The sequence below is a fragment of the Dermacentor silvarum genome, chromosome 10 (genome assembly GCF_013339745.2).
Source record: "Dermacentor silvarum isolate Dsil-2018 chromosome 10, BIME_Dsil_1.4, whole genome shotgun sequence".
NCBI classification, from domain to species: Eukaryota; Metazoa; Arthropoda; class Arachnida; order Ixodida; family Ixodidae; genus Dermacentor; species Dermacentor silvarum.
In genome coordinates, this window is record NC_051163.1 from 99,762,124 (window position 1) to 99,782,709 (window position 20,586).

The 20,586-nt window shown below is 44.1% G+C and overlaps 1 protein-coding gene across 1 annotated transcript in view; it reads right to left on the reverse strand.

Annotated features, from left to right (window-relative positions):
* LOC119466353 (uncharacterized) overlaps nt 1-20,586 on the reverse strand; it is a 40,524-nt gene that overhangs the window by 7,087 nt on the left and 12,851 nt on the right. Inside the window, exons 5-8 of the mRNA XM_037726861.2 lie at nt 15,561-15,662; nt 13,446-13,542; nt 8,479-8,675; nt 6,288-6,359 (exon numbers count right to left, since the gene is read on the reverse strand). Of these exons, the coding sequence (XP_037582789.1) occupies nt 6,288-6,359; nt 8,479-8,675; nt 13,446-13,542; nt 15,561-15,662 (468 nt within the window). The remainder of the gene's footprint in view (nt 1-6,287; nt 6,360-8,478; nt 8,676-13,445; nt 13,543-15,560; nt 15,663-20,586) is intronic.

Genomic DNA, 20,586 nt, shown 5'->3' on the forward strand with positions numbered 1-20,586 from the left:
CAAGGAAGGTAATAAGATGAGAATAAATAATGTGCTCAAGAAGTTTACAGGGAACGCTCGTTAATGAAATGGGCCGATAGTTAAGTATTGAAGCGTTACTACCTGATTTATGCAATGGAACCACCTTCCCCACCTTCCAATCAAGAGGGATGGAACAACTCTGCAATGACTGTTCAAAGATTTCACGAAGAATCAATGATGAGCAGGTGGATGTACTTTACAAGAACTTCGTTGTAATGCCGTCGATACCTGAACAAGATGAAATCTTCTGTCTCTCAATTAAACATGTTACGCCAACAGAATCAATGGTTATTGGATCCATGGGTAAAAAATCAGTTGTACAAGGCTGAGGGAAAACATTCGGCAGGGTACACGAAAAACACGAGGCAAAAAAATCATTTAACACTTTGCAGCAGTCACTCTGGTGTATCGGAGTGTTGTGATCATCGCAAAGATCTACGGTATTCGGCTTATTCCCGCTGACCACATTCCAAAATTTTCTTGGATTATCTCTAAGAAGGAACGGGAGCGTGTGCTGGTAGTAATTTGTTTTTACTTCAGACGAAATTTGTTTGTAATCCGTCTTAGCGGTGGCGTAAGCGTGCCAGCGTTCGGCCGTTTGGGTTGCCTTGGCCCGCCGGAATAGTCTTTTTTTCTTGTTCAGCAGGCGCCGCAGGCGTGTGTTAAACCAGGGAGCATGAGAGTTAGATATAATACGTTTCTGAGGGATGAATTGATCAATTAAAGAATTGACTTTTTCTTTGAATAAGGTCCAATTTTCATCAACGCTGAGCGTGTGGACACTTGGAATAAACTGGGTGACAAAATCCATTAGTTCGCGGTTTATAGACTCAAAGTCAGCATTTTTATAGTCTCGGATAACTTTTGGTGTTTTGGTAGCGGGAACAGACGTGCGTAGTTCAAAATAAATGAGGCAATGATCACTCAAACCAGGTAAATATCTTAAGCAGGAAACAAGCTGGGGTGTTGTAGTGAGAAGGAGGTCAAGAATGTTAGCAGAATGCTGAGTAGATAGTACGAACTAAGGATAGTAGATTCTTTCTGTTATATGGCCGCAAGCCCTCATGTACACGACACCCTGCTCCCATACTGACCCGACGCTTCTGAATGCACGCCAGAGTCTGAAGCCGCCAAATACGCAGAGGACTGTAGGCAGCTCGCCCGTACCCTTACGACCGCCGCCCAAGGTTGCCAAAAGCTGCGGCATGACAGTAACGTGCCTACTCTACATTTTCCGACTGGTTCTCTTGTTTGGTTGTGGATCCCACCTCACAGCCCTGGCCTTTCAACCAAACTTCTTGCACGCTATGATGGTCCCTACCGCGTCATCGACCGTACCTCGGCTGTCAACTACGTTGTCGAGCCTGTGACACCATCACACGACCTTAGACATTGCGGACGTGACACGGTTCATGTCAGCCGACTTAAGCCATACTATGACCCCCTGAGCCTACCTACGCCGTAGGTCACCAGGATGGCTCATCTTCTCTCCCGGGGGCCATTGCAGTGAAGAAGAGGAAGAAGTGCTCTTGCGTCTGTCGCTGTGCGCACCATCAGCGTTCGTGGACTGCCTCGATTGCGTTAGACGTCTAATAAATCGTCATATCACACCTGGAGCATTTTGCCAGCTAAGAAAAAGCAGGCATGGCCTCCGAGACGAGAAGACAGCACGCTCGCTCCAATCTTGGAGGCCATAGAGCGGGTCACTGGAAGCCAAGCCAGCGGAACATCCAACATGGCGGCCTCCACGATCGGGTAGTGTGGCGGGCGGGGCTCAGAACGAGCGATTTAGTCCAGAAAATCAAACATTGGGGCCTAAATTTGTCTGAAAAATCGGTTGCAAAATTGCATTAGCTATATGGGAGCCCTGACAGTGCATTTATGAAGTCCAGAATATCCAGTCCAAAAAATCCGTTGGCGACTGTAATGGAGGCGCTCTGTGTCGGGCACATATTTTTTAACTTCAAGGAGGGTGCAGATGAAGCTATGCGTCACGTCCGCGTTTTGGAAGACAAACTAATGGTCATCGTTTAAGAAAAGAAGCAAAAAATGATCACAGATTATTTTCAGCAATAAATATTGTAAGTTACAAGTGCTTTCTAGCAACCCGGTCTCAATTCTGGCTGCCTTTCAATGACTTTCGTTAGTTCGAATTTGGTTTAATTCAAACTCATTAAGCGTACCTGCGAAATTCAAATTAACAAGCTTTTACTGTACCACTATTTGCATAAGCTCTAACTGGCAAGTACAGGCGAATCCCCCTACAACGAATGTCGCTAGAACAAAATTTCCGCCACAACGAAGATTTTCCGATTCCCCGTCAGCTGCCCATAGAAAGTAATACAAAAAAAGTCCCTTCATAATGAAGGCGTTTTATTCGGTATTTCCGCTTCAACAAACTTTTCGAGAACAAAACTGGGACTGAATTAAAATTGGAACTGCTGAGTAGTCAAATTAGAAGGCCCATCCAAAGCTGTGACGATCGTATGTCCGCTTGAACGAGGTTATCGGGAACGAAATCAAACTCAAAGTAGCGTTTAAGCCACTGCAATCCATAGCCATGCGTGGTCATCACGCGCCTGGGCGAGACTGCAGGGGATGACCGCAATCGCTGCTGTTTCTTGTGGTCTGTGTCGTCAAAATCGCTATGCAAACGAAGTGTAAATTTCTCTCTCTCGAGGAGAAGGCAGATATGATTGCCGAGGCAGAAAGCAGAAGGAAAAAATCTCACATTTTCGCCCGAAAGGTGAGGCATCGATTGCGAGAGCAGCTTAGTAGACAGCTATACGAACTAAGGATAGTAGATTTATTGCCCGTATAAACTTGTAAACATTCGCTAACTAAATTACTAAGCACGTTGTCACACGTGAACAAGTAAACATGAACACATCTCGCTCGATGACTGCGGAAACTCAGTGTCAACATGCTGGAGTGAGAAGGCACGGCAATAGCAGCGAGCGAATTGACCTCCGTGCTGTCTCTCGCTTCACCACAAACTAAACGTCGAAAGCACAGTGCACACGACTCTACCGGCACTAGTTGCCCTTTGCCCACATCGAAGGCCTTTGAAGATAAGGCCCGCGCGGGTGCTCACTTTTGTGCACGTCGCAGATTGCTTTCAAGATAGCACCTGAGCGGCCGCGCCGCAGCCGCTGTTGTCAACAAGATGCCAACGTCTCGTCGTCAGGGGGAAATGACAATCCGCTAGACACACCGACTCCGGCGACTGCTTTGAAAATAATGGATCCTTTTCACCTTATCAGAAAAGTTATCAGAACCCACGACAATGCCATTGCGATGGCTCTTTTAATGGACTGTGAGACTCGCGTAACGCCTTTGCTTGCCGTGCAGCGTAAGAAATCCAGGCTGACTGGCTTCTGAAAATAAAACTTCTGGTAAGCGCAAGCTTGCCAAGCTTGCCGACTTGTTATAAATATGCAGTGAAATTGTGATACAGTCAACGTCCGATTTTTCGGACTCCCTAGGGGCCGCGAAAGCATCCGAAAAATTGGGCAGTCCGAAAAAACGAACACATGCCTTTTACTGCCCCCAAGGGCTCAAATCGCCACAGGCACGTCCGAAATAGACCCAAAGGCCCACCAGTACACTTATTAGGCGTATTGGTGCTCATACTGTGATAGGAGACGGTGGCTGCATGAGTGCATAATTAAGAAAAACGTACCGTGACCCGTGACAATTGCCCCTTTCCACTCTTGGTATGCTTCACCGCGTTACACTCATGTATTGAGGCGAAGCTGACTTCTGGGAAACGGCATTAGGCAATGTGACGTGCTTTCCAAGCTTCGAAGCCATTGACGAGGATTACAAAGGCGGAGTCAGCGCCATTGCCAACAGCAGTGCATTGTTTCAATGAAAAACACGGTACCGAACAGCAAGAAGCTTGGTAGCGAACGTCGGAAGTAGCTATGCCTAGCGTTGTCATGGTGGTGGCTACAGCTGCCAGTGGATCTGCGTGCAGCGGCGGCAGCTTCGATTAATGCCGTTTCGGCAAAACGTCAGAAAAATCGGACGGCGAAGGTTTTTGGCGTCCGAAATTTCAGACCTTCTTATACATTGACTCTATGGGTTATGTGGCGGTGCCACGAAGACGTCCGAATTATCGGGCATGTCCGAAAAATTGTGCATCCAAAAAATCGGTCGTTGACTGTAATTCAAACCACTTCATTGCGATGGTGCATGTGCCGCAAATTGAGTGTTTCGCGATTGGCCGGGCACGCACATTGGGTTAGGCGTCAGCCGCAATGTACGAAAAATGCTGTAATAGCGGCGCGAAATGCATTCTCTCGTGAAGTTGACACTTTATCGACTGCCTTTCGTACGTCTCAACCTTTGCCGCCCCGCCATCACGAAGATTTCCCGGACGATGGTTTCGGTTTTGTTCGCAGCTTTGCCGTTTGGTGTACGTATATACATACTAATTTCGCGTCAACGAAGTTCCGCCACAACGAAATTTTTCACGTGCCCCGTGAATTTCGTTGTAGCGGGACTCGACTGTAGAAATTTACCATGGGTAAAGCGCTTTGCACAGGCCATCAACAATTGAAGTTAATGCAAATATTTCATACTGCTACAATAAAACCTTGTTACTACAAACACCACATTAATGAACTATTCAGATTAACAAACTTTTCAGAAATCCCCTTCCGACTTCTTATATTTTCAATGTAAAAATATTTCAGTACTATGAACTTCAGAACACCGAACATTTCAGAATAATGATCATTATTCAGTTTCTGCATCATGTTAACAATGCTTCCGTACTACGAACTACCGTATTTATTCGAATCTAGGCCGATATTTCTTTTCAAATAATCATACACCAAACTCTAGGGTCGGCATACACCAAACTCTAGGGTCGGCTTAGATTCGAGACTTTCAAAAAATGCGTCAGCTTTTAACTGAAATTGATAAATATGGTGCATAGCTAACGCCACCTAGAAAAGTAAATATCGTAGCCGCTACAAGCCGCACCAGTAGCCAACTGTACACGAGTACACGAGCGACGTCGCCATTTTTAAATGTGTTGCATTGGTAGTATTGGCATGCGGCGTGGCGTTATCGTAATGGCACTAAACAAGAGATGCCACTGTAGTGCCACTTTCAAACGAAAAGTTGTGCTAGCTACAGAGGCATCGTCAAACATCCAAGCAGGGTGGGACTTTGGCATCCGAAACAGTAGGCTAGCAGATGACAATGCGCAGAAAGCTTCCACCACAAGTGAGACAGTTTAAGTGTCCACGACAAGGAATGTGAAGAATTGCACTTTGGAGGTGAAATCAAGCTTCCTTGTTGTCGGCACTTTTCTCGGCGTCAGCGTCTGTTTGTGCACGTCACTTTTATTATACAGTGCTTCAGTGGTGCGTGGCCGCAGAATTTATGGAAAATTGCAACAGCACAGGCCAAGAGCCAACAGCGACGTTTTTGGGGATAGCTCAAATGGCGACTACTCATGAACTGTTGGGTTGATGGGCGGAATGGTTAACTTTGGGGCTTTCACTATAACCATCTTTAAGCATAACGAACAATTGACCGTGGTCCCCTGAACACTGTTCTCTATAAACTCAAAGGGACACTAAAGAGAAACACTCAATCATTTTAGACCGATAAAGTATCATTTAAAAACTCTATTTTTCTTAATTTTGCAGTAAGAGGTTGACTATTAAAACAGGAAAAGAATGTTAAATGGTCATTTCGTGAAATTGATGCCAAAGCTCCAGTGCCAATATGTCAATGTAGCATCATGAATTTCGAAGTATTTTTCTCATATTTGGACCACTGTGGCTTAGTACAAGTTCCTGAAACTTCCCATGTGCAGTCTCTGGCTCTTTTAGAATACAATACAAACTATCTTCACTGATAAAAAATGAACTAGGCCTGATCAGACACTGCCTATGGCGCACTGGTGAGTTAGAATGAGAACTCAAGGTGGCATCAAGTTTTATCAAGTATTATTCAAGCGTTATCGCATTTCTTGCAACGAAACGTACATTGCAAATATATAATATAATACATGTATATAATACATTGCCACCTGTCTTTCACTTTACCATTTCTTCTGTCTTACCAAGCTCCGAAGTGTAGGTTTTTTTATATTTAGAAGTGTAATACAGCTCAAATACTTTTTCACTGTAGTGTAAATGAAGTCATCGAGACTTACTACAGCACTTTTTATTTTCTTGCGACTTATTTTGACACTATGCCTTTTTATTTATTTAACTAAAAAGAAGAATGAAATACATCCTTACTTCATTGTGACAGCGTAGTTATCGTCCATGAGCTGAAGCAGCTCAGCGGTGCTGATTTCCAGGTTCTGGAGCCTGCGGAAAGGAAGAGAAAAACAGGGAGAGAACTTCATATAGCATGAGCCATTTGTGGAAGCAAAAATGCTGAGCTTGACACCAGAAGGTTGTACTCTTTCCTTTCTGCAAGCCACTGTGCCTATGCGAAACAACGCACTTGTTACCACTGCGTTGCTTGTTAGCATTGCGAACGGCTCCAGGCCCCACACACTCTCAAGTTCCAGCGATCGCCTGAGAGGGCGAAAAAATAACCACGGCAAGTTCCAGTGTAAAGCGCATTAGTGGAGTTAGCGTAATTTAGTTGCATACTTTGATTTGTGCTTTTTCTGCTAGGGCGCTCAACGCGACTAAATACTTGATCTATAAATGTAGCTGTAGTAAGCGACCAACCTAGTTACGCTGGAATCTCGTGGATACGATCTTCATTGGAACCAGAAAATAAAGCCTATCAGAAAATAGTATCATCCAACGTATTATCCAACTAAATCGTATTATCGGGGAAAAAAAAGAAAGAAAAGGAAGTATCACCCTGAAAAACGTATTACGCAGACTCGTATCAACGAGGTTCCACTATAATCCTTTATTGACGAGTGTTGCCTACTGGCAACATACCATAAACAAGGCTTTTGTTGCCAAGTTTCAGTATTGAGTACGACGTTTCTGGCTAAATGTCTTCGGCCGACACTGAATGACAGGCAGCTAGCGTCAGTTGTTGGTTTGGAGCAGGAACACTGGACGAGGAAGAAGTTTGGCACACGACTCACTGTATTTTGAAAGCAGGGTCAGGGGAAACATGCTGATGCAAAATATCCAGCCGGAGTGGTGTCACACGTGTGATGTAGAGCAAATGAAATGTGCACCTATGGCTCACATATGATGAGAGCCGTCTATACAAATTAAAAACGAAGCCTTAGGTGGCTTGGAATGAAGCTCACTTCCAGTTTCCTGCCTGGGGTTTTCCCCCTCCTGGTGCAAAAATTTACATAAAATATTTTTCTTTTTGTTGATTCTGCTTATTCTTGATGTTTTTTGCACATTTAGATAGAAAATAACATTTATTTTGGGTATTTATATGTCTCGTCCTTAAAGGGTTATATCTTTTACAAGTAGGCAATTGTTTTTATTGGACTTTTCTAATTAAATTCTGTACTTTATTCAATCATATCTTTGAGGCCCGACTGACCTTCGATAAGCATGAATGGGCATGAACCGCCCATTAGTATCAATTACATTCAGAGTCGTTTATTGATTCAAATTGTATACCACTAATATTTGCAAACGGGGTGATTGTTTCCTCTGAGAAGCTTCATGCAGGTTCATTTTAAGGCAGTTTTATCTTGACAATATCTCAGCCAGTTTATGCTTCACACTTTCAATAGCTGCGATCACCAATCGAACATGCTTCAAACGGTGAATTTCATCAGCTGCAGCATTTCACTTGCAAAACGGCTACACGGCTTCGGTCATTAGCGATCTGTCACATCTGGTCACGCAATGAAGTGCTGGTCGAGAAAAAAAAATATTCACGCAGAAACTCCTATGAGGCTGTCTAAGTATACGGAAGCACTGTGCCACTTGCTTATCTCCACGCAGCCTGGGGTCAATATCAATGTTATGAAACTTGATCCAACCAGTACAAACGACAGCACTGCGTCGACACGAACTGCTACCGACGGCAGCGCAAGGTGAATTGATGACGCAAGCAAACTACTGCAGGTGGCGCCCGGTGCGCTGATGATGTTCAGATCATTATAAGCTGTTATCACCCCTTAGCGCCCTATCCATCCATGTTGAACCATTATGAACCGTGATCAACCGCACTACGGCGGCAGCTGCGTCTGGCACGAGGGCCTTACCTTGAAAGCAATCTGCGATGGGGGCTCAATGCGGCGTGTGCTGACAGCTTCGTATGCTCTGTGTTCTCGCCGCGTAGCTCGCGTTGAAGGGAGAGGCAGCAAGAAGGTAAAGTCGCTCGCTGCTGCGGGCACTATCTTGAAAGCGATAACTGTGATTGAACTCGCGGCGCAACGCCGTTATCACTAAGCTACTGCTGCAGGTCAAAGACAGATCAGCTTGAACTAAGTGAATATAGTAAGCTTTCGAAGCCGGCAACAGGAAAGCAACAGCCAAACGTTACCCGCGTGTGATTTGCCGTGGAAGGCGTTGTTTCCTAGGACCGGCCCCATTTGTAGATGGCAGGTCACCCGATGACAACGTGGTAGTGTTGGATGCTATCGTGACAGTGGATGGCAGTGTTGTGGTTGGTGAATGCGGTTGCTGGGCCTTGAGATCCGCGACGAGGCTGCTCGCTGTCGACTGGAACACTTCACCAGCCTGAAATGGAGAAAGCAGGTGGCAAGAGAGACCACGACTCAAGTGAGGTTCACTCATTTTGTTTGCTCGGTTAGGACAGATATAATGAATGTTTTGTCAATAAGATAAGGGAGCCAAATATGAACGACTGTCTAAACAGTACTGATGGCTCGTTTAGTCTCAAATTTAGCCATAGCCATTTTACCAGAAGGATGATATTGCTCACCACCATCAGCTAGCACTACTACCTCATCAGTCATAAATTTTATCCTTTTTAGTTCTGCCATAAGCTTTTTTTTCTGTTACGCCTACTGAAGTTTAGCCAATTCAGTAGCCAATCATTTTCTATGATGCGCCACAATGAACATGAAAAAAGGTAAGAAAACAAGAAATTCAAAAATCAAGCTGGTGCACTCTTTGGCGAAAGTTTATAGGGTCCTTGATGCCTGTAAAGCAACAGTAAGATCTCGTTAATTCGAAAAATCAAATAGTTCGGACTTGCCCCTCGGGTCCCATCAAGCATACGGTACATCATTTAATGGTATAAAAGACTCATTAATTCACAGTTCATTAGTCATGCACCAATCAAATCGGTCCAACCATAAAGCTATGAAGGGTAGAGACTTGGGCATGTTAGAAACAGGGACAAACGCCAACATGCGGGAGTCTTTCTTCGTTTGTCCGTTTCTCGCACTGTTCTTATTCAAAACTCGGACAAGCCCCAGACCTACCAAGTGCAGGGCGCTGCAAACGTGCGATAAAAAATAGCAAAAACAGCGAGGGCAGTTCTAGCCCCAACCGGAACAAAGCAGTGGAGTCCACACCACCATAGTCATCAGTAGAATCTATGCAAAGGTGCAACGAATGCTTCATGACCACCATACCCCTATATTCTCCACTTAGTGCGCTGCATAACATCACAATGGCCGCCTGCTTTCAGGGGCGAGTGGTTGCTATCCATCATCACGACGATAGCAACCGCAGGTTCACTACAGTTACAGCAACAACAGTTTTTTTTTTTTTTTTGGTTCAGTGCAAAGGTGTGCAGTGCCACAAACAGCGTGGGAACCATTAAGAATGAAAAGCAGCTCCAGTCGAATTCACTTATAGCAATACCGGTTTTAACAATGCATCGGATATCACAATGAGCAGCTGCCCACTGCAACTTTTCTGTGTGTTCTACAGTAAAATAAACAGCTTACTACAATGCCCCCATGCCGCATTATCAGTTAACAATTAGATCTGGCTACTGGGTGTGTGCGCAGAGAAATGAAAAAGAAAATGAGCGCTAAGTGTCTGTGGGGGGATGCGCTTGTCTCCATACCACACCTCCTTTTGCACCACACAAGTCGCATGACACGCTTCATCGCAGTAGCACCCTCACACGCCTTTGTCCCATCTCCCCTGCCAGAACAGTTGATTCATGTTTCAGAGGGTGGAAAGGAGAGAAGGATGCGAGGCACGCAACACACCAAATGGGCAACAAGGCAAGTGTGAGATCCTGTGTCCTTCCGTTTTGTTTTTTCGAGATTTCGCATTCCTTTTCCTTTCAGCACAGACACCCAGTAGCCAGCTTTAATAATTATAGCCAATAAGCGGCCTGGGAACATTGTAGTAAGTTGTTAACACTGGTAATGCTATTAGTGTACAGTACAGCCCACTTAAAACGATATGAAAAGTCCGATCATTATAACCAATCATTGCTATATCTGGACTGCCGTTAAAAAAGAAAAAAAAAAGCTACTAAACATACCTTTCAAGCTCCAAAACACAATCTGCCACTTGTGCTAAAACGAGGTGTTGTACAAAGTTCGCAGTGAAAAATAAAATTTTATACCTCTAAACAACGTGTCAAGCGTTAGTTGCACTGAAACAGTCAGAAATCTGCACTTGCTTTTGCGGGAGCTTCTTGTTCACAACCGCGGCGTGCATTGCGTCCAGCTGCTGCGTGAACACCGGCGGCAATAATTTAGCTTGCATGATATCAATGAGCGACTCGATCGGGGTCGGTTTCAAAGATGGGCCATTGTCAATCTCGTCGTCACTGTCACTTCTGTTGTTGCCCCTGTCGCACAAAGCCGCCGTCTGTTGCGACAATGATCGCCCCATCAGATATCTCTTCGCAGAACGAGGCAGCACTATGTGCACTAAGAAACTCCTCCACTGAAGCACCACCAGTTAATTCGAATTTCACGGGACTGAAAAAAAAAAAATGTCCGAATTAACCGAATGCTGAATTATCAGGGTATCCAGAAAACAATAAGCAAATCATTACTACGTCAGCACCATTTTATTAGTGTAATGGATGAGCAAATCCTTTTGCTATTTTGTGCAAAAGCAGTGTGGAAGCTGCAATTCTTGTCATCTCGTGACTGATTGGCTCTCGAAACTACTGTTCACTGCAACAACTGCAGACGAAATCGCGGTCGCTATCTATGCGATCATGGATGGCCACTATGCAGCTTTTTAGGCACGCGGCCGACGTGCGTATTGAGTCAAAACGAAACTACTTTTTGCCGTAACCGCTGCGGAAGAAACCGTGGCGGCTATGGATGCGATCATGGATGGCGACCACGAAATCCCGTGGCCAATGCGTTGTTATGCGCGTACGATTTCCGCTGATGACTACGGCGTTGCGGACTCCACCGCTTCGTTTCGGTTGTACGCGAGCGCTGTTTCTGCTCTTTCATGTCGCACATTTCCGGCTCTTTAATGCAAAAATGTATAGCCTTCAAGATTGATGGTGATGTATGGCAGCCATGACGTGAAGCATAGCCTCCAAGATCTGTACCAGCCATCCATTTTGTGGCGCGCTTGCGTCAACTCATGATGCTCTCCGTGACTTTAGCAATCGGTGCAAGCACAAGCGGGAAATGCTTGGATTTCACACGCACACTGCGGCCTGCGTGCTGGTATGAAGCCTGTCAGCTATATTGTGATCCAAGACTAGTTTCCAGCCAGCTCACTGATTGACAAAAATATAATCAAAATGTGTGTGCAGAAGAGAAAAGCACATCTGCTTGGATGAGGGCACATGCTTCGCAATGCTATCGCACTACGAAGGAAGTCACTCGTTGCTGCATGTGCTTATCAGTCATGAGAAGTCTAAAACTACACAGCCCACACTGATTTTGTGAAATATACCCACCTTTTTATTTTAGGGTAACAGAACTTTTGAAAAATCCCTTGTGGCATGTAGTACAATTCTCCTTCCTGAACTACATTACTCTCACAGGCAGACATTATTTGCATGAAAAATCAAAATGAATATTTGACTAATTACCAAGTTTGCAAATTAACTTCTAAACTAATTACTATTTACAACACGTACTGTATTGCAGTTTACAAATGGCAGCCGGTGACTTCGTAGGTCCATATCTACTTAGAACGAATTCTGAGAATAATACCAGTTTCGAGATATGCATTACTAAAATGCGTAGGTTTTCCAGTTGCTTCTGAGCTATGCATAAAAAGACGTTTTTGTTAAAGAAGTGGAACAACAGTGCAAGTTTGACAGTAATTAGCTCTAAACTGATGCTAGTTTCAAAATTCGTTCCAAAATTCACTCCACGTGGATGTGCCTTGTGAAATCACTGGCTGCAATTTGTGCAATGCAACATGCATGCCACATTAGTCTAAAAGTTAATTAGTGAAATTTTGTTAATTAGTCAATTATGCATTTTGATTTCCAGTGTAAGTAATGCCCACTTCTTCAAGTAATCCGGCCAAATGAGTAGATTTGTGCTATATGCCGCAGGTAATTTTTTTTCATTCGTTTAATCTTAAAAAAGAAAAAGAAATTCCCCAGTAGAAGCGAGTGCACTGAATTTCTTACGTAAATAGACACATGTTGATCCGGATGTAGTTTGTTTTCTCTTGGTCCATTTTATAATTCAACATAAATTTGGATCTTTTCAAGCGAAGCTTGTATTGGCTCACAAGTTTTCGGTGACGTTGTCACGCAAAAACTCACGTGTGGCGCATACCCGCATTGGATACACAGGTATGAGCCAGGGACAAGCAAGAAAGAAGGAAGGAAGGAAGGAAAGAAAGGAAGACGGAAAGAAAGAGAAGGTGCGGGAAAGCTGCGCCGCATCGGATCACGTACAGCGCGCGACCAATGAGAGTCATTTAGTGTGTCTCGGGGAGGGAAAGGGAAGGAAAGGGGGTTCGGGCTTCCCTCGCCTCAGATCAGTTTCGGCGACCAGATGGGAAGGCCGCGCGTGGTGCGTTCCGCCGAGGAGCAGGCTGCGTTTGAGCAACGGCGTCGCAAACTCGCTCAAGAAAAGGCTCGTCGACGTGCCGATTCTAGCGTGAGGGCTTCCAAAGCCCAGGCGAAACATTAGCGCCGTCTAGCCCTCCAGGAACCCGACAACAGTGGTCTACACCTAAAACTCTAGTACGAACTTCCCCGGCATGACGACCAGGTTTCAATGCTAGTTTCTCAACTGGAACTTCGAAGCCAGCTGCAGTGCGTGTGACCGGTTGTGGTTCAGGCACAATGTGGTTCTCGTCAGTGCAATTCATTCCAAGGAACACCGAAGAAACACACGACAAGCTTCGCTTACCCCCATTTCCTAGACAGGGAGGGGCTGCTGATTTTTTCCAGGTTCTGTCAGGTCTGAATTAACAAGATGTTTCTGTAGCATTGGCTTACATGTTGCTCCACAAGAGCATTGTCTAGTAAGTAGGGAACAGGCAGATTTATTCACCCCAGTCTAGAAGTACTGCAGGGTCCTCTTGTGCTGTTAAGTTAGTTTCAAAGTATAAAGAGGAGTTAAAGTATGATACCTTGCTGATGGCGGCACCATAGGATGCCAGCATGTCCAGGCAACTGTCCAGCTCAGTGTCAAGGCGCCGACTTTGCCCGTATATCTCCAATGCATCCCTGCAAAGCACCCACAGTTCAGCTACAACAAAGGTTTGCAACACGCAGATTCAAAAACAACACAGCTATATGAACATTCCGGAGATATTTTTCCATTCCATTTACATGATTGTAAGTCGACCTATTTTTTTTCATTTAAAAATCCGAAGGGAAGGAGGGGGGGCTTAACTTACAATCAAAACCAAAGCATGGCACCTGCAATAAAGGCAAGACAAAGAAGATATCAGGGATGCTATGGCTTGATAACAATTTTATTCCGGTATTCTGAGCACTTGTTCGGAAATATGTTCCCATTTTTTCTAACTTTTACTGTGTACACTGTCCTTCCAGAAGTGTCGATAGTTGATGGAAGAGCCATTGTTCCAATCGTGGTGGCACCAACACTCGAGATGGTGGCATTTCCAACGAGTATCAATAATTAATAGAAAAGATGCATCTGTCTTTGGCTCTTGGCTTAATCCGTTTGAATTTACTGCCAGCCACGTTTTCGTCAATTGCTATGAGTGTTCTGTGCCCGATAAGCATGCAGCGCTCGTTCACAGCAGCATTTCAAGAGGACTGGCATTCTTTACACTGAAGAAACAAGTGTGAAATGGGCCGCAAGTTTGACATTATGGAGTTGGTGGTGCAAGTGTAACGGCTGCACTGAGGCAACATTTTCAGCTGTGACAGCAAGCGAAGAGGTTTCCACGGGCTGAAGCTGGTATGCTTTCTAGAGCTGGAGGCCAAGATTGCGGTGTACGTCATTGAGATACAGCACTGGTTCCAGCCAATAACAAATGGCTGGCAGAACTTCCAGCCAACTGGGCATGTGAAAAGAGCCTCCCTGGGGGCTGTGTGCAGTTGGGTGCTTTGAGCATGGTCGGCCATTGAACGCGATCTCGTGGTGCGAAGTGCGGTATTTAACTTGATGACGACGTGTTGATGAGACGGCAGCAGTGACTGACGATGGCAACAATAGTGAGGACGGTGGCACAAGCGAGGACGAGTAGTCCAGCGACTAATATATTTTCGTTCTGTGGATTGCTCTACCGGGTACGCCCCCATTCTTTTCCCTGAGATGCGATATGGTGGGGAAGGGGGGGGGGGGGTCAATCCTATCACTTATAAGCTAGACCTCTTTCAACTAACTTGCCAGGTCTCTCGCTTGTGATTCTCGAACTCGAAAACAAGGATTCTTTAACATCTCCGCTGGCAATGTCTCAAGACAGCAAGCACACTTTTTCTTCTGGGAACACCACCTATCCTATTCACACAACTCTCAATTGATGCAAGTCATACATCAACTGCTATCCCTGTTTTCAAATCTGAATGTCTGGTTTGTACGTAGCACAATAAAGCTAACTAGTGCATGCTTGAAGGGAACGTCCCACATGCCTTCCTTCCACACAGCTGTGAGTGATGCTGGCTAGCACTAATAAGAGCTAGGTGTAGCACAAGTACAGTTGGTGATAATTCGGTTTGGGATCGTAAGATAGTTCAAAATGTCAAATTGTCCCTTGTGTGGGAGGGAATTCTCTTCTCTCTGCCATGAGAACTAATGTTGCATTATTGCAACAGAAGAAATATCGAACATGAACAAATAAACTAGGAGGCGCATTCACCTTCCCACGATGGCCAGTATGATTGAAACTTCCACAACTAATTCACAGACACTTAGTTGCAATGCTACACATCTAGTGCCTGCTGAAATTGTGCCTTGCCAATTGAAATTCACCAAATAAATCATTGCTAGAGATGCTCTCAAATTTCATCCTGGCATGTTAGTACCTACCTTAGGTGCATATTTGTTCGTACAATAGCCTATGATTCCGTTTCAGGCTAAATCTTATTCAGAGCTCATATGCTTCATTAACAACATCTGAAGTCCCTAGAAGTCTGATTTAACACGAATTGGCTATAATTTGTTGAACAGCACATAGAGCTGAAAATAAAAAAATGCATAAGTGCAATTATTTTGCTTTTAGTGATAGTACCTTTTCATAAAGCGCCCTAATGTGAGTACAATGTGCACTCACTTGGCCCACGTCTCCAAAGCCTGCGCCATCTTGTGACAAGCCTGCAGGCAACGTTCTTGGAGCAGCGACAGCAACTTCTGGCATGTCTGTCGAATCTTGTTCCTGCGTGTGCAAATGGACATATAGTAAAACCTCGTTAATTCGGAAAAACGGATCGTTCGGACTCGTCCTCTGGTTCAGGCAGGCATATCAACTCTCGTTAATTCGGACGTATTTGGCCGCACATTGGTTAGTTCAGACAATTCTTACAGCTCGGCGAGCATGGGGCTCTGCAAATGTGTGACGCTAAAGAGCCAAAACAATGTCCAACCTAAACGAACAGGAATAGGCCTCGTGTTGTCAGAACCGCAACGTCGCCGTCCATGATTGTGTAGATAGCGGCCATGGTTTCGTCCGCAGCAGTTGCGGCAAACAGTAGTTTTGACTCAATGCGAAGCTGTCGAGGATGAAGAGCACCAGCTACATCACAGTGAATGGATCTGTTGGCAACCAACTCACTGGCAAAAAAAATTAACCGAAGATTACGATGCTCCTTAATGCGAAATTTGAGCGCTGCTCTATACGTGCTTTCATTTTGCAATATATTGGCTGGCACAGACAATCTGACTCGTGCAGCAGATTGCGAACGAGCGAAGTCTGGCGCGACTGTATTGCTAATTTGGAGATCGCGAGAGCCAGTAGACGGGCGCAATTCACAGCAGCCACCGTCGACAGAACTCCCAGACGACGTGCACTACTCTGGCCATCGTCGCCACACTACGCTTTTCTTCTCACGCTATCGCCATACCCTCCTCCACTTTTCATCTTATGGTTCCTCTGCACCTTCCTCTCCGCTTTCCTCATCGCATCTTTCATCTCCCGCGGCACTCCGTGTTCGGTCTTTCAACTTTTGCACGTTCGCTCGGACAATGCTGACACTCGCCACAGGAATGGGCGCCTTAGAGCTGCGGTCTATAAATAATTGCGTGGGTCAAGAATGAAGTTTACCAGCTACATCGTGATGGACGGACGATCTGTTGGCTACCAACTCACTGGCGAAAACATAACTGCGTGGTCGAGGATGAAGGCCACCGGCTACATCGCGATGGACGGGCAATCTGTTGGCGATGAACTCACCGACAAAAAAACAATTGTGTGGTGAATGATGAAGAGCACCGGCTACATTGCGATGGACGGACAATCTGTTAGTGATGAACTCGCTGGCAAAAAAAATAATTGCGTGGTCGAGGATAAAGAGCACCGGCTACATCGTGATGGACAGACGATCAGTTGGCAACCAACTCACTGGCGAAAAAATAATCGGGAGGCGTTTATCAGACGACGATGTGTGCCACGGCCGCGCTGCAAAGGAAATTGCAATGCCTTCATCACTGCGAGCACTAATCAGTCATCAGATGATGAGAATTGCAACTTACGCACTGCTTTTGTGCATAAAAGAAACAGGACTTGCTGATTCATTCAGTAAACAAAGCGTGTTGGCATAGTAAGAATTTTTTTATTGTTTTCTTGACACCCCTCGATAATTCTACATTTGGTTAATTCTGACATTTTTTTCGGTCCCGTGAAATCCCAATAAACAAGGTTTTAGTTTATTATTATAGTCCCTAAAAACAAAACACAGAGGAAAAGACAACATATAGGGACAGTCGGGCTTGTTTCACACATCAAACAATGCGGTGGAGCCTCACTACACCTTTAAATGTAAACATTTGAAAAACACATATGTGTGGTTGGGAAAACGTAAACATGTTTAATGCTAACCAAAGGTAAACTGACAGAAGAATTTTAACAGTAATCAAAACATGTTACAAATTTTTTTGCTAAAGCAACCTAACATTTCGAGAGCAGCTCAGCCTTTTCAAGCATGAATTATGTAGCACACAGTGACATCATGGGTTTTAAATAACTATTTTCTGTGCTCATGACGCAGAACATGCTTGCTCTATGCAAAGTCACAAAAGGAAGTCAAACTTGCTAACAAAGTTTTATCGCCATGTGGTGTACTCACCAAACTCAGTGAGGTGTGCACACAACCACCTGTTTAACATTTGCATTACTCAGTTTGTCGATTGTCTGTATTACTCAGTACAGCTGAACCCTGATACAGTGAATTTTCCATCCAACGTGAAAATAGCCACATATATAATATTCATTATTAACATGTACTCGTTACTTGCTAGTATCAGTGGGGAATGTCTTACATCCACTTTGTTCTTTCTTTATTCATTTATTCAAAATACCCCTAAAGGCCCTCCAGTAGAGGGTATTATATAGGGGGGTGGGGATAGCTGATCATACTGTCGTAACACTTTATGACAAAAATGCAACAAAAGTGACAAGATATGCAGACACAACTTTGAGTAAAAAAAAATTAAAGTTCAGATAAAACGGAAGTAGCACAAAATTAGAATAGATTTGAACAATTGATACACCTAGAATTCCGAATACATAAAAGGCACTAACAAGAGAATAACTGCAAAAGAATATCGGATGGACAGCGAAGGCACCAGAAAAAAAAAAAAAAAGTACAGTTTTACATTGCGCAAACACGTCACATTCGGATATGCGTACGCAGATTTTGTTGAAATTTATCGGGGCGAACTTCAGTAGCAATGTCTGATGGTAGGTTATGCCAGTCAAGTATGGTTCTGGGTACAAATGATTGCGCGTAAAGAGCTGAGTGACACATTGGGCGTTTGACTTTGAAAGGGTGATCTCGGCGAGGAAAAATGACGGAGGGTGATAGAAAGAAGTCATCATGTAAATGCTCGTGATGATAAAGCTTATGAAAGAGAGACAGCCGCGCGTGTTTCCGTCGTAATGATAGGGGATCTAATTCGGTACGATTTTTTAAAGATGTAACACTAGAGTACGGGGAATAGTCTGAAAAGATAAAACGAGCAGCACGGCTTTGCAAGGATTCAAGGTTACGTATGATGTAGTCCTGGTTCGGATCCCAGATGGCACATGCATATTAAATTTTTGGTATGATTAAAGTGGTGTACGCGAGTTCTTTAGGTGTGAAGGCACTTGCTTTAGTCTGTGTTTGATTAAACCAAAAGTGCGGTTAACAGATGCAAGAGTAATGTTGATATGATGATGCCATGTCAGATCCGATTGTAAATTGACGCCTAGATATTTATACGTGTTAGTAAACTCAACAGTATTATTATCAAGGGAGTATGACGTTGAAATGCGAGACGAGGAATGTGAAAATGGCATGCACTTAGTTTTAGTATAATTTAGGGTCATTTGCCAGTCGGAACACCATGTATTCAATGCATCTAGGTCAGATTGCAGCGCTTCAAGGTCAGTGTCAGTAGTAATTTCATGGTAAATAACGCAATCATCGGCGAACAGTCTTACCCGGGATGTCATGCAGTTAGGCAAATCATTAATATAAACTAGAAAAAGCAAAGGGCCAAGCACGCTCCCTTGTGGAACGCCGGAAGTAACAGGAATAGAGGAGGAGTTGTAGTTATTAATACTTGTGAATTGAGTTCAATATGACAAGAAATCTTTTATCCATGCAATGACGTCTGGGTGAATGTTAAGATATTTTAGTTTCAGTGGTAGCCTGTGGTGAGAAACACAGTCAAAAGCTTTCGAAAAATCTAAGAAGATGGCGTCAACTTGGTTTCCAGCATCAATCCATAAAAGAAAGTGATTAGTAAATCCAGCTAGTTGCCCATCGCATGAATATCCCTTGCGGAAGCCGTGCTGGATATTTGAAGATTATGTAATGTTCCTCCAGGTACGTTATGATTTGCGAATGTATGACATGTCGAGTAGTTTGCAGACGGTGCTAGTTAACGAAATCGGCCGGTAGTTAAGTGGTGATGAGCGGTCGCCAGATTTAAAAATAGGTATGACCTTGGCTGTTTTCCAGTCATTAGGAATTTGGCCCGAGGACAAAGTTTGCGAAAAAAGAGCACACAAGATTCCCGAGATGCTTTGTGATGTACGTTTGAGTAACTTGTTGTTGAAACCGACGTGATCTGTTGCAGATGACACCTTACGATTATTAAGTAATGATATGATACCGGACTCGCTAACAATTATCTGCGGCATCGCGATATCGGGAAGTGTACCTATGACAGGGCATGATCCTCGCGGGTGAATACAGACGAGAATGTGTCGTTTAATACCTGTGCACACCTTGACTCGGGAATAGTGGTGCCTGTGTGATCAGTAAGCATTACATCAGGATGATTGTTTGGAATGATTACTTGCCAAAATTTACGAGGGTTGTTAGTCAGCATGGATGATAGGTCGTGGCTGAAAAAGTGACGGCGAGTGGTTTTAAGCATAGCCTGGTATTCCCTGTCGCACTGTTTGTAGTTAAGCCACAATGATGAGTGATTGCATTTGACGGCTTGCCTATACAGTTGCTTTTTTTTGTTGTTTAGGCGCCGCAGTTTTTGGTTGAACCACAGGGTAGAACTGTTGTTACTCATAATCGTTATGGTCGGTATATATTTACAAATAAGGCCAGTAAACACATTTCTGAACGCAGTCCAGTTATCGTTAACTGTACGGGACAGGTAATTATGACGAAATTGATCTGCAAAAAGATATAAATCAGCGTTTATTCCATCAAAGTTAGCTCTATTATAGCATTTAATTTTCTTTGTAATGATTTTCCTACTGATAGGTGGACACACTATGTTACCAGTAATGACGTCATGATCGGAGAAACCATCTAAATGTCTAATGTTGGCACAAATATCGGGAACATAAGTAAGGATTAGATCGAGAATACTCGAGCAAGTTTCAGTGCGGCGTGTTGGTTGCATGATAAGTTGAGATAAAGAAAAATCTAAACATGACTGAAGAAATGAGTTAGATTCTTTCATTTGCCACGACAGATAGTGTTGTCCAGTTAATGTGTGGGTAATTAAAATCACCAAATATCAACAGAGAACAATTTGAAAAACGGTTACACACTTCACTCAAAATGCGGAAAAACTTTTCAGCAAAACCACTGCCCATGTCTGGGGCGCGATAAAAAACACCAATAAGAATG